The sequence below is a fragment of the Eupeodes corollae genome, chromosome 1, assembly GCF_945859685.1.
Source record: "Eupeodes corollae chromosome 1, idEupCoro1.1, whole genome shotgun sequence".
Taxonomy (NCBI): domain Eukaryota; kingdom Metazoa; phylum Arthropoda; class Insecta; order Diptera; family Syrphidae; genus Eupeodes; species Eupeodes corollae.
In genome coordinates this window covers 99,194,593-99,218,723 of record NC_079147.1, presented here as the reverse complement: position 1 = coordinate 99,218,723, position 24,131 = coordinate 99,194,593, and the positions used below count along the sequence as shown (strand labels likewise).

Here is a 24,131-nt window from a genome sequence, read left to right as displayed (position 1 = left end):
GGTGGCCCTTCACAGTCGACGATTCAACGATTGGTGGCCAAATTTGAGAACCGGTTCAGTAAACAATCAGTCAACACCTGTAAGTTCAAAGAACGCAAGATCGGCCGACAACATCGGTGCGTTCCGTGAAAGTGTACAGTAGAACCCGAGGCTATCTATTACTCGCACAAGAAATCGGCCTTTCGCAGACTTCAACTTCAACGAATATTGAGTGGGGACTTGGGAACCGTATAAGGTCCTACAAGATGGGACGACACCAACCCACGCGAGGTTCACCAGGTTATAATATGCATCTACAAAAAGTTACTATTTAGTGTGGATTTTGTCAGGCGCGGGGCGGCGGCGTAATTGGTCCGTTCTTTTTTGAAAACGACGTTAGTGAGGCGGGCACCGTCAACAGCGAGAGCTTATGATAACTTATTTCTTAGGGCTCAAATTCAACCATAGGGACTTAGACGACATATGGTTTCAGCAGGAAGGTGGCACTACGTGCCTCACATCAAACGCCACGATTGACATTTTGCTTGCACGATTCGAGGGTAAGGTTATTCCTCGCAGCGGTAATGTGAATTGGCCACCAACGTTATGAGATTTTATACCGCTAGACTTTTTTCTGTGGGGTTTCTTGAAGTCACAGGTCTATGCAAATAAATCACAATCAACCGATGCCCTAAAGATGAACATAACATAGGCCATCGCTCAAATTCAGACGGATCTATGCTGAAGGGTCATTGAAAATAAGACCACTAGGAACCGTGCCACCGTAAGAAGCCGAAGCGGCAATTTGAATGATGTCATATTTCACACTTAATGGCATACATGTTCCTTTCAAATAAAAAAAATTATTTTGCTAATACCTCACGCACAGCTTGTTTGATTTTATTTCAACATCTTATTGAAAACTCTTTATAAGACCTAAGAGAGAGGACCAATCTAATTGAATTTCATTTTGTTAAAAAAATAATCACTCTATTATCAAGCAAAAAACGCCTTATTGGAGTCATTTAAAAGTGCGAAATCCATCCTTGAATTTGAAGACACTTCCCAAACTAAAGCGAACAACAACAAAATTGTAGGCAAGGAATAGGTAGGTAGGCGTCATTCCCGCAGAACTATTGCTAGCATTGTTAAGCTCATCGAGCGAATATCTGTGACCATTCATAGAAGCGTTCAGAGACTTGAAAAAAGGAAATGATTGTCAAGCTCCTAAAAAGAAGACCTGATGAAGTGCAAAAACTGGAGAGACATTTGCAATTTGACTGCAGTCATAAAAATAGTAGCTAAAATTGACTTATAACGCTTAAGAGAACACCTCAACTGGATCCTTCTGAATTGATCACATATACACCTTGCAGGCCTTCGCAGAGTAGTGCGTTGAGTATCGATCATCACTGTTCATCGACTTTGAGAAGGCTTTGGACACCGTCAACAAGGAGTTTATCTGATTCGAATTCCGGGGGAGAGATATATCCCGAATAAACGCAATTCTATTTGAATTCTATATAAATGTCACGTCTTAGAAGGAGGTAGGTTATCAGAAGAGTTCGAAGTCAAAATTGGAGTCAAACAGGGCTGCATGCTGTCACTAATTCTGTTCTTATTGGTGATTAGCGATGTGCTTCAGGCAGCCCTGGTATAAAAAGAAGGAACAAAATAGATTCTGACAAAGTACATGAAACATCTAGACTACACAAACGGTGTATGCTTGCTATCTCGTATGATAATGGGTCTTCATCAAATGACAACAAGGATCGAAAGAGAAAAAGAAAATATATTTGAGCCTCGAAAACTTCCAGTCATCCTCTCTGGTAAACACTGCTTAGCAATCAGTAGCAATAGTAGACTTTCCAATACCATGCAAGTATTAAATTAATGAAAGCGGTACCAAATAAAAAAATCACTAGCCATATCGGGAAATCTAAGGTCACGTTAGGTATGTTGTCTGTCCAATGTTTAAAGGAACATCTTGAAGACGTCAATTCAGTACTGTTACATGGTTGCAGCACCTGGGAAACGACCACAACCATGAGCAGGAAACTACAGACCCAATATAACCCAATCGTTCATCTAATGAAGTACTGAACTTATTCGCACTATTATGGGTAGGGCCAAGAGGCGGTGCACGCCAGGCAATGTATTGTTAGCAAGTATAAACAAAAACACTGTAGTCTTTTACCTCTCCTGAGCACACCATCCTTAATAAAGCCTTTATGCGCCCTTAACTCTAGCACAATTCACTTATTAGTGGTAATGTGATAGATTAGTCAACTTGAGCCTCTTGGAAAAAATTGAAAAGAGACCTATCTTTTGAGTACCGCAGCAATTTTTCAACTCTATCATTATTCAATCGAAAACTTCATAACAAGGTAAGAGACAGTTGTATTACTCTCCTCAAGCAACACAACCTAAATACCCGTACTTCTAAAAATGATTAAAGATATACACTCAGACCGAACTTCGGATGTATTTTTAAGTACAGAGATTGTTTTTAAGCCGCACTACACGAATGTGAGATACCTTACCCGGCTCAATATAATCTAATTCTTTATAACGTTTTAGATCCTAAAATTATAATTACCTATAAAGTTATTGCGGCAAAATTTTTTTAACAACTTATTGTAAAGGGTTAAACAACTTACTAGACAGTAATTTGCTCAATATTTAGCAATTTACTAAGAGAGTCTAAAATTGTACACCTTTGTTTTCGTTATAGAAGAAATCTTCTAGGTAACCCTTGCGTTTTTAAGCTAGAACAGGTGAATAACTGTTTCCTCCTCATCCATACAGCTTCTGCAAATGTTATTTAAAAATACACCTGCAAGACGTGCTTTCTTATTAGTTAGAGCCTGGTTATGACACCGATTAGGAGCTTATATGCGACCTGCTTAGAGATATCAAGCAGTAGTTATACTAAGGATCTGATCCTCCATATCGGGGGTTGTGCCGTCGGGGTGACTACCAGGCCACCTAAAAACATCAAAGTTGCGAAGCATCAACAAGCCTCGGATACGGACGGATTTACTGTTGACAACCTACGCAAACGAATTAAGGACAACGAACTTGGGATATGCACGTAGAATGTTAGGTCCCTTAACAGACCACGTACGGCCGAAGAATCAGCGGAGGCCCTAGACTACTATTTGGATGCGGCTTTGTCATTGGAACCAGACCTAGGCAAGACGTCTTGAGCTATAGGTGCATCAACGAGCGCCTCATGACAATCCGCATCAAGGTTAAGTTTGGCAACATCATCCTGATATGCGCGCACGCCCCCACAGAAGAGAAGGATGACAACACCAAAGATATTTCTTCAAGCTCTTAGACAAACATATGAGCGGTATCCTACCTACGATTTTAAAATTGTCCTGGGCGATTTTAATGCCAAGCTAGGAAGGGAAGACATCTTTGGTGGAATAATCGGGAAGAACAGCCTGCACGACAACACTACCGACAACGGATTCAGGCTCATTGAAATTGCTGTGGGGCGAAACTTCATAGTAGCCAGTACGCGTATTCCACACCTCAACATTTACAAAGGAACTTGGAGTTCTCCAGATCAATCTACCGTCAATCAGATTGACCGTATTGCGATCGACGCCAGACACGCTTAATGGATATCCGAACTTTCCGAGGAGCTAACATCGACTCAAACCACTATCTCGTTGTAGCCAAGGTAGCACTTTGGACTTCCAGACCCAAGGCAAAACAGGAAGGTGGTGGGAGAAGGTACAACGTCAGAGATCGCCAAAACCTTTTCCGACCGAGTTAGGTGAAACGACGATGAAAGCCAACAATCCCGTCCTCCCGGCTTAGACGAAGTAAAGATTGCCATATCTAAGCTAATAAAGCCGGAGCAGATGGCTTGAATGCCGAGCACATTAAAGCAGCTGGAGATAAGTTGGTTAGGAGCATGCACCAACTTATCTGTGCATGCCCGATGAATGGAACCTCAGTATTGTTTGCCGGATCCTAAAAAAAAGGAGACCCTCTAAACTGCACCAACTATAGAGGAATCAGTCTTCTTAACATCGCCTATAAAATCTTCTCTGCCGTAATATGTGAACGTCCAAAGCCCATCGTCAACAACCTGATAGGTCCTTATCAGTGTGGCTTTAGACAAGGAATGTCCACAGTCGATCAAATATTCCGTTACGGCAGATCCTGCAAAAAAAAACAAGAACACCAAATCGACACCCACCATCTTTTCATCGATTTCAAGGCCGCATATGACAGCATCTACAGGGACGAGCCATGTCTAGTTTTGGCATCCCTGCCATTCTCGTCCGTTTGTGCAGAATAACCATGGAAATTAACACTGCACCATAAAGGTTGGAAACAACTTCACAGAATCTTTCGATGCCAAAAAAGGTTTTAGACAAGGTGTTGCGCTGTCATGCGATTTTGTTAACATCGTACTTGAAAGAATAGTGCAGAGCTCACACGTCAATACTAGCATATCCTGATGCCATTGACATAATCGGAAGAACTCAGAGTGATGTCAATGGGACTTTTGTGAATATTGAGGCAGAGGCGGCAAAAATGGGTTTAACGGGTAATGAGGGCAAAACAAAGTACATGCTGTCGTCAAGAAAGGACATGCAACACCAACGTTTTGGTTAAAACGTCACCATCGACAGACGTAACTTTGAGGTAGTCAATGACTTCGTTGACCTAGGCTCCGCTGTAAACGCTGCAAACAACACCAGCGCTGAGATAAACGCAGAATAACTCTTGCTAACCGCTGTTTCTTTGGGCTTAGAAAGCAAATGAATGGTAAAGTCCTCTCTCGTGGGACCAAGTGTCCGAGGAGAAGATGGAACGACGAGCTGTACGGGCTGTACAGCGACTTAGACTTAGACAAAAGGGTAAGAGGCCAACGACTAAGAACGCTGGGTCACGTAGAGCGCATGGAAACCAATGCTCCAATGCTTTAGTTCAATGTTGACCTTTGTAAAGTAACAGAGTTATATACCGAATCCCGGAAAGACCTGGAGGAAAAGGAAAGACCTCATTTGAAGTTCGAAACAAACTTTTTTTCTATTGACTTTTTCAAGAACAAATTAAGAGCTCCACTATCTTAAATCCTATTTCAAAATATGTTTATTATTTAAAACAATATTAAAAAGTCATTAAAACGTAAATAATTAGACATAATGCATATTTATTTTTACTACATTTCGTTCTTATTAATTTAACTATGTGTATATGATTTATGTAGACATGTATAAAGCTTCACAAGTTCATGATAAAACAGTATATACCTTCAAGTTCATCAAGTTTTCCCGAAACCATTTAAATTTAATGCGTACACTTTTAGTTTTACATAACAAAACATCCAGAGTTAGACTCTATACCTTTACCTAGCCTAGTTATAAGCATGCTGTACCCATACTTATAATGATGTACTTTATTGCTCTTACATAAAATCTCTGGTGCTATTTAAAATGGTACATAGACATACCCACCTGCTTAATGTCTTTGAATTCTCAAAGGACTTATTTGTTGCAGGAAACAATTTCATTTCCATCAAGATAGAAATTACATATTACTCGTATTTTCCTGACTTTATACAATGCTGCACGTAGGTACGCTACATTTTGCAAGTCAAGCACGTTGCCAATGTTAGCAACACTCTATACTCTCTCGTCACTTCAAGGACATTTATCTGCCTTCCCTTGTCACGGAGCTTACACAGTTTACTCTACCTTACGCAACCCCACTAACTGCGAAGCTAACCACCTTAGGTACCTACCAACTTTTCATTTATAAAGGGGGAGGCCACAAGTCATGCCTTTCAACTAACCTTAACATACAGAGTCGTGCTCGTGCTTATTTAAATTTTAAATCGATATCTAAACGTTGTGTTCGTCGCTGCTGGTAGCGTTTTTAATGATTTAAAGATTGATGATGTGGCCAAACCTAGTCACCTTGCATCCTAAGGATCCAAATGATGAAATTAATAATCCACTTTCTTAAGCGGCTGAAGACGAACGACCGACCGACTTCGAGACGACAGAACTCACAACTCGAGACTCTTGTTTAGCATTGAGGTGTTAAATGCCTGACTAAGTACACACGTACCGCTCCGCAACCGCACTTGACAAATTGAAACGTTTAAGAATCCCTTTTAAGTGTTTATCCAGTGTCTTGTTAAATGAAGATGGGAGTTATGAGAGTTCGAGTTAGGTACCTGCCGCCGCTGTTTCCTTCCTCGATTTGCCTGCAACTCATCTCAATGACTATGGATGAGTAGCGGATGTGGTATGTCTGGGATCTGCTGGATGCTGGTTCAGGTTGATGTTAATGATGATTAAGGCTCTTATCTTCTTGTTAGGCTATGGAAAACAATTTGTTTACATGATTAACAACATTCATAGTCACAATAATGTGAACTCGAAGTTTGCGGGGACGTCCGTCGCCGTCGCGTCCGTGGCTGGGACACAAAAATAAATGTTAAAAACAGAACGGAACGGAACAAATTTGGCTTCCCTCGTAAATGCATCCAAATATACCTCTGAGGCTTCCTTTGCACATACAAATATGAGGACAGAAAAGTCGTATCCTATTTGAAATAAAATGTAGGTAGGAATATGCATTTATTTGCACAAGGATATAAATATGTACACACTGTACAGTACATGGATATTTAGTTGAGGTAGTTTACTTTGTGTCACCGCAAGTCCTCTTTGTCTATGTTTAGTTTGCCAGGGATGCCGGCTGGGAAATGTTTTTGTGGACAAAATGTGAGGTATAAGGACTTTTATAGAGCCATGCCATAGAGATAAGAGTAAAGGTGAATATGACTAAAACTAGGTAAGGTAGTTCGAGTGCATGTGTATATGTATATATCACGAAAGGTTTAGAGGCACAATTTAGATTAAAATCCAATTAGATGTCGGGCGGGATTGAAGATTAAATATCTAAATAGTCACTTGTAGTTTTATGTTTATTTCATTAAGGATAATATTTATGCCGACAGCGACAGGTACCTACGACCACAGGCGAGAAGATAATGATTCTGTGTTCAATTTCAGAATATATGAAAATTTTAATGTTGGTGCAAAGATTTTGATTGATGAGGGAAAATCAACGTAGCTTTTTTGTAATTCTTAAGATAAAAATACGAGTGAATGAAATACTTACGATTAGTTTTTTATACTGATATGAAACTACTCAAGATGATGAAATATTTACTTTTAGTCCAAAATATTTTAACAAATAATTAAATTAATTGCACTTAATCTTATCCATACGTTAATATAAGGAATAGATTTATTGAGCCAGCACAAATTTTATAAAATACTGACATAATTTGAACGGTCTTTATACGTTAACGATCTTGGACTGGAAAGTATCCACAGAATACTCGTTCTCTGAGCATAGATTAATCCGGTTCAATATAAATGTGGATGATTGCGCTATCATTGCGGTCCATTGACTTTTCGAAATTATCGGAAAGCTTATTGGGCTTCATACATGAACTCATTACAGAGTTTACTAGAACCTGGACTATCTAGTCCTTCCTCTAACTCTAATGAACTTGACAAAAAAATCAATGACCTTATCGCAGGTATGAACAGATCGCTAGAAATTGCTTGTCCACTTATACACATAAGAGGAAAGAGGAAACCACAATGGTGGGCCTCAGAGCTTGACTCGCTCAGGAAAAAATGCAGGAAACTTTTCAACCGGGCCAAAGCCGCAAGACTAGCCTTTCACTGGGGCTCTTACAAGGAATCCCTAAGAATCTACAAGAAGGCACTAAGGAAATCTAAGCGATCTTCTTGCCGATCCTGCTGAGGTACGATAGAAGAAACTTCTGAAGCCACTTGGTTACGAAAAATTCTTTCAACTAGTCCAGCGATGCCAAAATGCAGACGGCTCCTGGACAAATTCAAGTAATAAATCGCTGAACTTACTATTGGACACTCACTTTCCTGGTAGTTCTCTTACTGAAACTTGCAACAGTTATATACGTTCAAGTCCCAATACAACATAACCACAAGGTCTGATCACAAGGGACAAGCTACAATGGGCTCTCAGTAGCTTCAAACCATTTAAATCAGGACCAGATGGAATAAAACCAGCCGAGCTACAAAAGACTTCTGACAAAATTGCACCAATCCTTTAACTAGTCCATGTTCCCTCAGCATGGAGATAAGTTAAAATTATTTTTATACCCATAGCAGGTAAATGGTCGCAAGTCAATCCTAAACATCTACGACTTATAAGTTTATCATCATTCCTTCTGAAGACCTTGGAAAGATTGATTTATATCCATTTAAGGGCAAGTATTGATACAAGACTTCTGTCTTCGTCTTAACATGCCCACTGTTAAGGTAAATCGGTGGAAACAGCGTTACACACATTAGTACGCACCTTCGAATATTCCCTCCATCATAAAGAGTTCACTATGGTTGATTTCCTTGACATCGAAGGTGCCTTTAACAACGTGGACACATCTGCAATCACATCTGCACTAACATCTTTAAACGTAGAGAGTTCGCTTCGGGAGTTAATTCATTTAATGCTTACTAGCAGAATAATTAACTCAAAACTGGGCAACTCTTCTGGTAGACGATTCGTTAATCGAGGGACACCGCAAGGTGGTGTTATATCCCCTCTCCTCTGGAACCTAGTGGTGAATGAAATCCTAACTAGTCTGGATGCGGAGGACTTCAGAGTGATAGCCTATGCGGACGACGTTGCTATAGCAATTTCAGGAAAGCATCTTAACACCCTAAAAGAACTCTTACAAAATGCCTTGGACAGACTAATACTTTGGGCTGATCGGTGTGAACTGCGTGTTAACCCACACAAAAGCGATTTGGTCTTATTTTCGAGAAGATACAAAATTCAATTTGTCAACCCTTCCTATATTAAAGGAATCCAAATAAAATTCTCAGACGAGGCTAAATACCTGGGTCTTGTCTTAGACAAAAAACTAAATTGCAAACGCAACGTACAGGAAAGAGTCCAAAAAGCTACTGTAGCTCTCTTTTATTGCAAAAAAGCTATTGGTAATAAATGGGGTTTACAACCCAGAATCACGCATTGGCTATACACATCGGTAATTAGACCTATTTTAACGTACGGTGTGGCAGTATGGTGGACTGCTTTAGAGAAAGGTATAAACAAGGATAAGCTAAATTAAATCCAACGTTCAGCTTGCCTATGTTTAAGCGGATCGCTTCGAACGACCCCGTCTGCGGCACTGGCCACCTTGCTCTACCTTACACCTCTTGACATATTTAGCAAACAAATAGCTGCAAGCTCTGCTCTTTGCCTTAAAGCTTCGTCGCAGTGGACTAACAACAACATTGGCCACTCCGTAATTCTAAGGTATTCAGAATCAATTCTAAAGCACACAGACTACACCATCCCCCAACTGAAATTCGACAGAAACTTCCAGATTTCTATAACTCTCAGATCTTTTTGAGAGGATAGGACATTCTTGGAGGATGAGTCAATCCACTTTTACACAGATGGCTCAAAAACCAAAGAAGGGGTTGGTGGTGGTGTGTTCTCTGAACGACTGAAATTAAGTCTCTCATTCCGAATTCCCAATCATTGTAGCGTGTTCCAGGCGGAACTTTTGGCGATAAAGGAAGTCTTGTCCTGGCTCAAAGAAAACGTGATATCAACATCTCATATCCGTATTTTCTCTGATAGCCAGGCGCCTATCAAATCTCTGGACTCTGTCTCTACAAACTCTATAACAGTCCATAACTGTCGATCACCTCTAATGGAGATGGCACAACAGTTTAATAATCACCTTTGCTGGGTGCCGGGCCATAGAGACATTCTTACTTACTCACTTAAGGTGGCGCTACAATCCTGTGTAAACTAGGGTCTCACCCAACAAACTTCTCCATCTAGCTCGGTCCCTAGCTAGATGTGTCCAGTTTCGGGCTCCAAGTTGGGTGAGGTCACTTTCCACTTGTGCGCGCCACCTGATCCGGGGTCTTCCTTTAATGCGCTGTCCTGTGGGTGTAGATTCGAAGACTTTCCGGGTCGGAGTATTAGTTTCCATGCGCTCTACGTGACCCAGCCATCTTAGTCGTTGGACTTTTACCCTTCTGGCTGAGTCTACGTCGCTGTACAGCCCGAACAGCTCGTCGTTCCTTCTTCTCCTCTACTCCCCTTCGAAGCATAGGGGACCGTAGATCACACGAAGAACTTTTCTCTCAAACCGACCCAAGGTGCTTTCATCCGCAGGACGGGGATGATAAGGGTCTTATATAGCAACACTTTGGTCCCTCAAGAGCGGACTTTACCACTCAATTGCTTTCTTAGTCCAAAGAAACAGCGGTTAGCAAGAGTTATTCTGCGTTCGATATCAGCGCTGGTGTTGTTTTCTGCGTCTACAGCGGACCCTAGGTAGACGAATTCCTTGACTACCTCAAAGTTACGTCTGTCGATTGTGACGTTTTGACCAAGACGTCGGTGTTGTATGTCCTTTCTAGACGATAGCATGTAATTTGTTTTGTCCTCACTAACCGTTAAACTCATTTTTGCCGCCTCTGCTTCAATACTCACAAAAGCCCCATTGACATCACGCTGAGTTCTTCCGATAATTTCAATGTCATCAGCATATGCTTATAATTGGACAGGCTTTTGAAAAATAGTGCCTCAAGTGTTGACGTGTGAGCTCTGCACTATTCTTTCAAGCACGATGTTAAAAACATGACAACGCATCACCTTCTCTAAAACCTTTTTTGACATCGAAAGGTTCTGTTAAGTTGTTTTCAACCTTTATGGAGCAACGTGAATTCTTCATGCTCTTCCTGCACAAACGGACGAGTTTGGCAAGGATGCCAAAGCTAAACATGGCTCTATACAGCTCGTCCCTGTAGATGCTGTCATATGGCGTCCTTGAAATCGATGAAAAGATGGTGAGTGTCGATTTGGTGTTCTTGGGTTTTTTCCGGGATCTGCCTTAATGTAAATATTTTATCAACTGTGGACTTTCCTGGTCTAAAACCACACTGATAAGGACTTATCAGGTTGTTGGCGATGAGCTTTAGACGTTCACATATTTCGGCAGAGAGGATTTTATAGGCGTTGTTATGTAGACTGATTCCTCTACAGTTGGTGAAGTTTAGAGGGTCTCCTTTTTTCAGGATCGGGTAAACAATACTGAGGTTCCATTCATCGGGCATGCTTTCTTCCAACCATATCTTAGAGGTTAGTTGATGCATGCTCCTAACCAACTTATCTCCAGCTCGGCATTCAAGCCATCCGCTCCAGCGGCTTTATTAGACTTCAACATAGATATGGCAATCATTACTTCGTCTAAGTCGTGAGGACTGGATTGTTGGCTTTCGTCGTCTATGTTGAATGGATCGTCATGCCTGACAGCGGAATTCGGCTCGTCGTCGCCGTTATACAGTCTGCAGAAGTGGTCCTTCCATATCCTCAGAATTGACTGCGGTTCCACAATGATGTTTTCACCTTTGTCTTTGCAGTTTTCGGTTCTAGGTTTATGTACCTGTGAATTTCGTTTCACCTGTTCAAAAAACTTTCGAACTTCATTCCTGCTTTTAAACTTGCATAGATGTTAATCAAGATTCTAACATAAAATAATAAGCCATAATTTGATATGAGCGGTGCCCAATTCTTGAGAACGCCATGGGAGGAGACTGCTAAGGATTGTTGTGGACGCCTGAACGGAAGCGTTGTTTTCGACTATTCGACCAACCCGTTGCCTCACTGACAAGGCAACATGACACAATCATGTTTTTGCTTATAACTTGTTATTAGAGAATGACTATACCGAAAACTGGAATTAGCTCCGAACTTCGGTATTTTTTTATAATTTTCTAGAAGTTGTTCGTTCTTACTTTTCCATGATGAAAATGTTAAGTTTTCTGAATAAAATGACAGTGTCAGTTTGATGATCAGTAAAAGCTTGTTTTCGCATGTCCCTATTAGAAAGCCCTCATAATTCAAAGATTAACGTGTCGTCTATTTGCAATTGTAGTTGTAAACACACTGGGGCAAAATTTAAACAATTTTTTGTTAAGGATTTAACAATTTAATTTTATTAAAAAATGAACGGCTAAAAACGTCTAAAAAGTGACAATTCGTGAAAATAAACAAAGCAAATACGCTCAAACGGACCTGTTAGTTAGAATTCCCACCTGTTAACTGGACCATTCCATTCGCTGCTCCCATAAAAATAATTGGGCATGCATTCTTTGAACGTACATTTTAACCGAAGCAACTAGTTAGTTTTTCAAGTGTCATAAACTCAATTGATTGTGCAAAAATTACCAAAAACCTAAAAGCAGTATCCTTGAAATAAACTTAAGATGTGCAGGGATCGAACCCAAGACCTCTGGCATGACAGTCCTACGTACTAACCATAATGTCACGATTACTACACTAACTTTCTAGTCACCTTTCCAAAAAACTTTCTAGTCAACTTTCCAAAAAAGTTGCCTTTATTGGAAGGCAATTTTTTAGCAGCTGACCAATCAGATACTAGAAACTTGCCTAACTTTCAAGTCCCTTATGTTGTCTGAACCAAATGACTAAAAGTTAAAGTAGCCATTTCGTGATTTTACCTTTACCAAATTGTTAAGAGATAATCAAATGTTAAAATTCTTTAAAGTAAGGTAAACCTTCTTTTCAGCTTATTAATTGTAAAAAATAAAAAATAAAATACTAAATGGTTTAAAATTTTGCACCACTAAGAACGTTTTGCCATCTTTCTAATGCACCAACTACAAAAGAGAACTTCCAGTTTTTTTTTTAAATAAATAAATATGTAGATTTTAGTCATTTTAGTCACATTTCTCCTAACTAAAGACTTTTCCAGAAAAAAATAAATAAGATAAACTTCGAAAACGCTTGTAAGGGGATTGAAAAACGTCAGGAACCATCAAATCTTGTAGAGCGAAATACATGTAGTGTATGCAATTTGTGCTACGCTAAAGGCTACAATCCTTTAGACTGAGAGATCAGTAAGATCATCACAATAAATAAGAAAATTCACGGCGATTCTGAGTAAAGAGAAAACGTTTGCCAAATATTTCGATATCAACCAAACGATTTTGCTTCTGAAAACTATAGAAAATTCCATATGTTTTGAAAACTTAAGTCGTTTTGCTTCCTTTGCGAGCTAACGCCTTTGACAGCTGCAATATCTCTGAACTATTATTAAATAGAGTTGTAGGAAAGTTAAAAAGGTTAGTCCATCAAATTCAACAAAGATCTTGCGTCCGGAAAACGAAGTCAAAAACTTGGATTTTGTGAATGACCAATACAATAAAAAAAAAAAGAGGCTGGGATGCGACCCACACTGATAACTTCCCATCCTGTCTGTCGATTTGTCTTGCTTAAAAGTTTGTCTATATGTATTTTTACCAAATTTGCGCTCTATTTTTTGTAGATTTTATTTTTTATGAAAAAAACGGACTGTTGGATTTTTATATAAAAATTACTGAATATTGGAAACAATATTTTCTGTGAAATAAGATAAGTTTGATGCAAATATATTTAATTTTTGAAAAGCTATTTGAACCGAAAGTAAATTTTTACGAAGTTTTAGTAGGTATTGTTTTTGTTAGAGTTTTATTTTTTGTAAAAAAACTGTCAATTCGAATTTTTTAAAAATTTTACCAAATGTTAAAAACAATATTTCTTATAAGATAAAATTAGTTTAAAGCCAATATTTAAAATTTTTGAAGAGATATTTGAGTCGAAAATCAATGTTTACCAACTTTCATACATTTTTTTCAGGTTTTTATTTTTTGTAAAAAAACTGTCAATTCGATTTTTTTTCAAAATTTGTCCTAATGTTGAAAACAATATTTCTTATAAGAAAAAATTAGTTAGAATCTATTATCTCAAAGTTTTTAAAAGATATTTGAGTCGAAAATCATTTTTTACGAACTTTTGTTAATTTTTTTTTCGGTTTTTAATTTTTTGTACAAAAACTGTCTAATCGATTTTTCTCAAACTTTAACTGAATGTTGACAACAAGATGTTTTGAAATATAAAAGTAAATTAAAGCCAATATCTCAAAGTTTTGAAAAGATATTTGAGTCAAAAATCAATTTTTACCAACTTTTATACATTATTTTTTAGGTTTTTATTTTTTGTAATAAAAACTGTCAATTCAATTTTTGTCAAAATTTTATCAGATGTCAAAAACATTATTCTTCGTTGCACAAAATTCTTTTAGAGATGAAATCATATTTCAGTCGTAAAATTTTGTAGGTGACAAATTTTTTTTTTCAGTTTTATTGATTTATAAAAAAAACCGTTACATTGATTTTTTTCAAAAAATATATCTGTTTGGTATCACGTTACAATATATTTTATAAAATTTAATTCAAGTCTCTAGCGTTTTTGGTTCGTAAGATATTTAGGGTTAACCAAAATTTTCACCTTTTTTTCAACCTGCTATAGTGAAAAAACCACCCACGCAATTTTTTTGAGAGCCCTTTCTGCATCTTTCTGCCTTATTATCTATATAACAAAATTTATTTGAAGTTGATATCTCTTCTGGTTCTTGAGCTATGGACGACGAAAAAAACGTCGCGAACGTACGGACGTACGGACGTACAAACGTACGTACACACGCACGCACAGACATCTTTCTAAAAATCTTTTATTTCGACTCTAGGGACCTTGAAACGTCGAGAAATGTCAAAATTTTCAATTTGACAAATCGGACCCATTACAATAACTTCCTATGGGAAGTTAATAAGCTCGTTTTGAAAGAAGGCAATGTATCGTCGAAATTTCGGTGTTTTGAAATTTACTTAAAAATTAACAACAAATGAAAAATAATTCAAATTAAATCATAATTCCAAACTTCATGTTTAGTAAAAAGTTAATTCCTGTTTTTTTTTTTTTTGAACAGGCGTTTCTGATATCTTTCTATATGTGAGACTGTTGGACATTTCTTCAATAAGTTTACTTATTCTGCTTTATTTTACTGAAAAAATCTGTCTAAAGAGTATAAGACTTTTTATTTCGGACAAAATCACATATCTGTTATCAATCATATAAAATAGTCAGCCTAAAAACTAAAATAAATAAATAAGCTTGCTAAACAGTCGGTTGAGAAATAGGACCTAGTGACTTACGACTCTAAATTCAAGGATGGAGGGGACCTACAGTCTTATGCCGAATCCGACCGGATAGCTTAAAACAGGTCTTTTCATGGAAAAAAAATGCTCTTCGCGGATTTGTCAATTCTTCGCAAGAGGCAGTACCTGTGAAAAAAAAGTAGCTGGCACAAGCAGGGATTGAACCCAGGTCCTCTCGTATAACGGGTAATCCGACAGTCTGCTACAATCAATTTATGATCAAACTCAAGCTTAACACTTCTGTTGTCGATTTATAAATTGACAAATATTAAGCAAAAATGTTAAATTGCACTCACTTTGTTGTTGCTTGAACTAAGTTCCAATCGTATCCTTCCAACACCTTCATAACAGCGCACGTTATTCTTTCGTCCTCCTTGCGCCTAACTCCTGGCATTTCCTTCGACGCACATGATCCTTTTTTCGCATCCTTACCGTTTGCATAATTAGCTAACACTAAAGTTTCAACGGGTTTTGTATCGATTTTCATATTTTTATCGTCCGTATCCATATTAACGTAGTAAAATTTTAACTCCGTTTTTTTGAACACTAATGTCAATATTTTTTTGTTATTTTCAAAACTTTTCGCTTTTAAAATTTGAAATATTTAATAAATGGAAGAACGCGCGTAATGCGTCACTTGTATCGTAAATTTTCATATAAATTCACTGTTATTTTTTGTATCCACACGAAAACCGATCGTTACCGTTCAACATCCCATCGAGAACTGTTACTGTTTATGCTGATAAAAATCAGCTCGACCATGGCCGCTGCCACACCGCCTCTGCCGCCGCCGGCCGCCGTCACCGATAGAAGTAACAAAATCCCAACTAACATATCACATTCCCATAAGTCACACTTCAAAACTCGAAGAGCCCAGAGCCGAAGCCGACTCCAACGCCAATCGACGGACGAACCGAACGGGCGGACGCGGCTCATCTCCCATTTTTCCGTTTTTATGTGTGACTGATGTGTGACTTTGGTTTGACGTGGTGCGGTGGCTCTTGCCGCTGCTTCTTTAACAGCCGAATATTGAAGACTCTCATGCTCCGCTCATATTCAAGTAAAACACAAGAAAACTAATACGGTTTAGTGTTTACTTAAGAAAACCATCCACAACATTATTCCATATCGCTTTGCTACTCAGTTGCACCAATGAAGATTGAAGACTCTCAACCACGCTTATGCTCGAAAAACTTTAATGAAAAAGCGTACGCAGTGGCATGGCATTACTCGTAGCGAAGTAGTATCATTCCAACACACACAAAAATGTATCTCTCGATCTTCAAGTGGTTTTTAGTTGCTGCTGTCATTTGAAGAAAGACTTAAGTACTCGGGGATTGCTAATTATGCGCGCAATACTTTAGCGTTTTCATATGTGATGGACTTTTGGACAGTGGACGATCAACGCGAAGCGAATAGCGCACCCCTAGGAAGTGCGAGTGTTATTGCTCACCCTATTTTTTATGGACATTGTTATTATTATGGGTAGGGCACGGCCATGGATCACTTGAAGTGAAAAGTCCATATATATGATAAGAGGAGCATGGCTTGATTTATTTCCTTAACAATTTTAAGGCATTTATACCTACGAATAAATTTATTTCTAATTTTTGTTTTTATTGACAAACTTTAAATAGTCGATTGCGAAACATAGATATTTTGTTTTTTACGCAAACAGAGACGAATTAAATTATAAAAAAAAGGTAAAACTGTTATCACCTGAAGCTTACTTAAACAGGAAAGTATAGAACTTTTTTCACGTCTGCATTAAATTAATACTTATTGCGTTAATGGATATGACTTCCATTATATTTTTAATTATTTATTTTCTGTATATGAAACGTCATTTATATTTTACTTCCTTGAACTTTATTTGCCAAAAGTACTACTTTTAGCATAGGACTTTACCGAGAACATAATATGAATCGGAAGTTCATTCCTTTTCGAATAAAGCAGTAGAAATTCATCAACTTTTAACCAATGGACTATTCAAGGGGGGGGGAGGTCATATGAACCAAAAAGCTTATGTAGTTAAGTTGTATAAATAAAGATTTCATCTAAAGATTTGTTAATAACTAAGCGACATTTTCCAAGACGGGGTTTGCTGCCAAAAACAACTAAAATGTTTGTTTTACTCAATTTAGAATTTGGAAAAACTTTAGTAATGCTTTAAATAATTTTCATAAAATTTGTTTCTTAGAAAAAGAGCAAATATTTAGGTTCTTAAAAAGATAAAAAGAAACCTTGAATAAGAGATCATCAAATTAATAATAAGATTCCCTTAAATCCTGAAACTCACCTTCAATTACGTCTCAAAAATTCAAATCTAACAATTGTGTGAAATTGAAACTGAATTATAAAAAAGCTTATTTCGAAGGCATAGCGAGTTACATGGTGCATATTCCGTGGTGTGAGTATTTTTGTTCTTTGGATTTATTACAATTTTAAGACTTTTTTATTGATAAACTTAAATTGGCAATTGGTATGTATGTCCCTAAAGTTGAAATTAAAACAAATTCTAAGCCGCCCTGGTTCAATAAAAAGCTAAGGAACTTAAGCAATACAAAAAAAACAAGGCTTATAAACGTTTACGTTTGGAACGAGAATTTGATGTTCTTAACAGATTTTTATTTCAAAATTATATTTTATCAATTGAATCTAACCTAAAAAAAAATAGTAAGTCATTCTGGTCCTACATCAAGAGTAAACAAAATTCGGTTGGTATTCCCAGGTGTATGAATTACCTTGGTCAACATTTTCAAATGTGTCAAGTATTTGTGATTCCTCCGCACACTATTTTGAATCTAGTTACGCTAATTCGAATGCAAGTTCAGCATGGACAGCCGAATATTTGTCTTTTGAATGTAAGACTGATATTGGTTGTTTAGAGTTAAATATTTCCGAGATTTAAGATGGTCTCTTGAATTTAAATGATCGTCCAGACGAAATTCCACCTATTGTTCTTAAAAAATGTGCTGCTTCTCTAGCTGAACCGCTTTTCCTTATTTTTAATAGCTCTTTAAAGAACGGCGAATTTCTTCCATCATGGAAGAAATCATTTTTAAACCCTATTCACAAATCAGGGTTTAAACAACAAATATGTTACTACCGTCCGATTTGTAAATTGTCATATATTCCAAAACTTTTCGAGAAATTGATTTGTGCAAAACTAACATTTTTAGTTAAGGAACACATTTCACCGTAACAACATGGTTTCGTTGCAGGAAGATCAACAATGACTAATCATTCTATTTTCTCCAATTTCATTTTAAATAATCTCGAAGAAGGACATCAAATTGATGTAATTTATACCGATTTTTCAAAGGCATTTGATAGAGTAAGTCACTCTATTTTAATTAAGAAATTAAAAAACTTTGGATTTCATTCTATGTTTTTGCAATGGTTGGAATCTTATCTTAAGGGTCGAGTTCAATTTGTTTGCATTGACAAAGTTCTCTCAAAACCAATTTTGGTTTCATCTGGTGTGCCCCAAGGTAGCCATCTTGGACCACTTCTTTTCCTAATTTTTATAAATAACTTAGCTAGTATTTTCCTTAATTCTAGTCAACTTCTTTTCGCTGATGACCTAAAGTTGTTTCGTTGCATAAAATCTATTAATGACTGTCATCTCTTACAAGACGATATTTCGAAATTATCCCAATGGTGCAAGAAAAACCAATTATATTTAAATGTCGCTAAATGTCAATGTTTTTCTTTTTGCCGCAACTTTTCTGAAATCATCTTTGAATATAATATTGAAAATCAAGTTCTAGAAAGAGTTGGGGAGAAGAAAGATCTTGGTGTTGTTTTTGACCCTAAACCTAACTTTGTTAAGCACATTGAATTTAGTGTAACCAAAGCAAATTCCATGCTCGGTTTTATCAAACGCAATAGCATAGACTTTAAAGACCCTTTTACTCTCAAATCGCTTTTTACCTCATATGTAAGACTAATCTTATAATACTGTTGTGTTATCTGGAACCCTTTTTATAACATTCAATCTAAAAGAATTGAAATGGTCAAAAAAAAAATTTACAAGATTCACTATTCAAAAATTTGGGTGGAACATCGAAACTCCACCATACAAAACTAGATGCCAACTTTTAGGTATTCAATCACTTGAAAATATACGTAAAATATTTTCTGTGATGTTTATAAGTGACATTTTATCATACCATACCAAATGCCCTTTTTTGTTGTCTTTAATAAATTTGTATGCTCCATCGCGACAACTTCGAATACGTTGTTTGTTTCAAGAAGATCTACACAGAGTTAATTACGCGAAAAATGAACCTATAACCCGCTGTGTCAAAGAAACAAACTTAATTTTAAATTGTATTGATTTTGATTTTCACTTAAGTAGATCTTCTTTGAAAAGTAAACTATTATTGTATTTTCATTTTAATTGATTTTATATTTTGATCATGTATGAACGAATTAATTATATATTTTTATTTATATTTTATTTTTATATACTTCTTATATTAATTATATTTTAAGTATTAAGTCAGTTAAAGTTTATTTAATAAATGTTAAACATGTAAATATTTATCTAGTAGTCTAATTGTAGATTTTTAAATCTCATATTGATGAATAAATAAATATGTATTAATTTTTACCAAATTTGCGTACTATTGTTTGTTCATTTTATTTTTTTGAATATCGAAAATAATATTTTCTCTGCAATAAAATAAGTTTAAAGCCAATATTTTTAATTTTTGAAAAGATATTTGAGTCGAAAGTAAATTTTTACCAAGTTTTAGTATTATTTTTTTTGTTTAGGTTTTTAATTTTTTATAAAAAAAAACTCTCAATTCGATTGTTCTCAATACTTTATCAGATGACAAAAACATCATTCTTCGTTGCACAACATTGTTTTGGAGATGAAATCATATTTTAGTCGTAAAATTTTCCAGGTAAGGCATTTTTTTTTCAGTTTTTTTTTTGATTTATGAAAAAAACGTTCATTGGTTTTTTCCAAAAATGTACTTGTTTTGTAGCACGTTACAATGTATAATATAAAATTTATTTCAAGTTTCTAACGTCATTGGATCATGAGATATGTAGGTTTAAATAAAATATTCAGCTTTTTTTAAACTGTACGCACAGACATCTTTCTAAAAATCTTTTATTTGTACTCTAGGAGCCTTGAAACGTCAAGAAATGGCAACATTTTTTTATTTGACAAAGCGGACCCATCACAATAACTTCCTATGTCAAGTTAAAAATTATAGTCAAAACCAAACTGAAATAAAAAAGATAAATACAAAAATTGGCTGAAATGCGATCCACAGTGATAACTTCTTATTGGTACAAGCTTAAAATTTTAAATGAAATTAAGAAAAATTATGGAAAGAATAATTATATGAAATTCAAAACTTAAACTCGAGAAGTTAAATCATTATACGAGTATTTTTGAAATAAAATACTTGTCTGTAAATAATACAAAATATAAATATAGCATAAAACAACTTGGAAGTCAATGGGCGGATTCACAAAGCTAGTGGTTACGTAGTTAAAATTCAACCAGCTTTGCGAATGCAAAATTGCACTACAAGCGAGTAATTAGGAAGGGAGGATAGGTTTTGAAAGGAGATACCGATACACATTGGTTTTGAATGCCTGCATATTGTAATGAGTGTGAAATATTGAGTCTGGTAAAGCATTCTACATTCGTGTAGTGCGACTACAAAAAGAATCTCTGAACTTTACAGTACGACCGAAATTGGGCTCAAGGGTAAACTGATGGGCATTTGTAAAAGAACGAGTATTACGGTTGAATTGTTCGAGGGGAGGAATGCAACTGGCTATTTCATTAGAGCATTGCTTATGGAAGTAGCGATAGAATAATGAGCGACATGAAATTTTACGACCGTGCTCGAGAGATGCAAAAGTTTCAGTTAGACAATGGTCACCTATCATTTTTAGAGCTCTCTTTTGAATTCTGTCGTAGAGTCTCAAGTGGGTTATAGGAGCACCTGTCCAAATATGGGAATTGTTTTAGACGAATAAAGGCTTTATAAATTATAGCCAGATCAGAAGGGGTAAAAAACTTCTTGCATATTCGGAGAAAACCTAGACACTTAGCAGCATTTTTGGCGATGTCAAATATGTGATCACTCCACAACAAGTGGTTTGTAATGCACATACCTAGGACTGATAGCTGTTCAGTCTCCTCGATGCAATTACCACTCATGGGTTGTGGCATTGGGGGAGGGTTACGCTTTTGCGACAGTAGACAGCATTGAGTTTTCGAAGCATTAAATTCTACACGGCTTTTGATCCCCCACTGAACAATGCTGTCAAGATCTGAATTTAATGAGCTTATCATACGCTGCCGTTAGTAGTCCACATCCGAAGAAGAAGGATGAGAATCTAAAAACGAATATAAAAAGCTGAGGGTACTGTCATCAGCGAAACAATTTAGTGGGTTAGAAGTTTCAGACAAAAGATCATTTATAAAAATGAGGAAGAGCGTTGGAGACAAAACGGAGCCCTGGGGCACACCAGCGTTTATTTTGTGAATATCATAATTGAACCCGTCCAATACTACTTGAATTGAACGTTCCGAAAGGTAATATCTAACCCAACGAAGAAGGGATTCATCAATACCAAATGCACGCATTTTCGATAAGAGAGCTTGATGCCAAACTCTATCAAATGCTTTTGAAATATCAAGTGCAATGATCTTACTTTCTCCAAAACGATGTAAAGATTTGTTCCACGGCTCGGTGCCCAGTGGACCTATTGAAACGAAAGCCATACTGCCGGTCAGAAGCTTTCGTTCTTCAAGATATTTCTTAAGCTGAAAATTGATCAGCGTTTCCATGACCTTAGAGAGAAGGGATGTAAGTGCAATTGGACGATAGTTGGATGGCAAGGAGGATTCGCCTTTTTAGGGACAGGCTGGACAAATTCAGTTTTCCATCCACTCGGAAAGAGATCTGTAGAATAGGATAGATGGAAAAGCTTACGCAGTGGTTTTGCCAGCGTTAAAGAACACTTCTTCAGAACAATAGCGGGGATACTATCCGGACCAGCGGATTTGTGAATGTCAAGATTTCTATAAGTACTCTAGTAACTGAACGAGTGCGAAAGAAAATTCGCCCAATAGAATCGTTAACGCTTTCAAGTACAGGCGGAGCCATGTCACTCACTGGCAGCATCGAATTAACAGCAAATTGGCTTTATCAATCGAGCTTACATAGGTAGTGTCATTGGAAACAAGCGTCGGAACCGACGAAGACGTAGTGTTACGAATATTTTTTACAAATGACCAGAAATTTTTACTGTCATTGAGACATTATACTATTTTTTGCGGTAATTTCTGGTCATGCAAAAATTTAATGCGTCGTATATGTCCCTTTCAGGTTTTTCTTGCTTTCTCATATTGCCAAACGGTTCTTGTAAAGGTTTTAACTTTAACTGGCGTTTTTTGGCATGAGAAATTTGCAGATATGACACAATGGTCTGATGTACCTAGAGGCGATAATACACTGACAGTATACTTATTAGGATCAGAAGTAAGAAACAAGTCTAGAGTGTTGGCCGATTGACCTGCAACGTCAGGAATCCGAGTCAGGTGGTTTAACTCAGCAAAAATCTCGACATACCTTCCTTCGGATGTTGTCTGACCCGAATAACGCAGCCACCAAGAATTGTGTACATTGAAATCGCCCGTAACAACGATCTCACTGCGCGGAAAATGGGATACAATTCTCTGGATAGAGTCGGACAGCGCATCGAATTCGTTTGAATTCGAATTACTGCGATAAATAAAACAAGAATGAATGATGCGCCTTTAAACAGTAAATTTGAACCATATATAATTAAAATTTGTATTAATACATTGGCCATACTGTGGTAGAAGCTGGTAGGCAACATCGTTACGGACGTAAACGGCTAAACCATGGTGAGAAAAGAATAATGGTACTAAGCTATAACCATGAAGGTTAAACTCCATATGATCGGTATTTTCGACAACGTGGGTTTCACTTAGTGCCAGAACAGCTGGCCTGTTTAAAACAGTATGGACGTATACAGAACACAAATTTTTTCGTAGCCCCCGAATGTTGCTATATTCGACACAAAACTTAACAACCATCACAATACACAAGAACACAAAAAAAAACAAAGCAAGACAGTTATCTATGCAGAAAATTTATTTTGATTACTAAAAACAATTTTTAGTAGTGTCATTTTTTTTTAGAAAACTGTCAATTTGATTTTTCTAAAATTTTTACCAGATGTTCAAAACTTTATTCTTCGCTGTATAAGATTTTATTAAAATTATTATCAATTCTTAATTAAAAAATGTTCGAGGTGGCACTTATTTTTTTTCAAATTACATTTTTTTTATATATACATATATTTTTCATATAAAGAAATAGATTAGTTTGAAAATCTAAAACAAACAGTTACCAATTTAAGTAGCAAGAACCGAGCATCAATTTTTATTTTTGGATTTTATTTTTTTTTATGAAAAAAAAACAGACTGTAGAATTTTTATAACAAATAAAACATTATTTTCTGTGAAATACAATTAAAAAGAGTTTGAAGACAATATTTTTAATTTTTAATAGCCATTTGAGTCGTAAGTAAATGTTTTATAAGTTTTAGGATTGTTTTTCTGTTAGGTTTGTATTTTTTATAAAAAAAAAAACTGTCAATTAGATTTTTCTCAAAATGTTACTGAATTTTAACAACAATATTTTTTAAAAGATAAAAGTACTTTTAAGAAAATATCTCAAAGTTTTGTAAATATATTTGAGTCGAAAATCAATTTTTACCAAATTTTATTAATTTTTTAGGTTTTTATTTTTTGTAAGATGTCAATTTGATTTTTCTCAAAATTTTACCGAATGTTGGAAACGATATTTCTTATAAGATAAAATAAGTTGGAAGCCTAATCTCAAATTTTTTGAGAAATGTTGTTTTTAGGTTTTTATTTTTTATTAAAAAAAACTGTTAATTAGATTTTTCTCAACATTTTACCAGATTCTACGTACAAACGTACTTACGTTTGGA

General features: G+C 36.3%; 1 protein-coding gene across 1 annotated transcript in view; it reads right to left on the bottom strand.

Annotated features, from left to right (window-relative positions):
* The window catches only part of LOC129940978 (transcription factor SOX-9), a 120,600-nt gene extending 104,437 nt beyond the window's left edge, over positions 1 to 16,163 (bottom strand). Inside the window, exon 1 of the mRNA XM_056049511.1 lies at positions 15,401 to 16,163. Within this exon, the coding sequence (XP_055905486.1) occupies positions 15,401 to 15,612 (212 nt within the window). The 5' untranslated portion in view covers positions 15,613 to 16,163. The remainder of the gene's footprint in view (positions 1 to 15,400) is intronic.
* Positions 16,164 to 24,131: the final 7,968 nt, after the last annotated feature.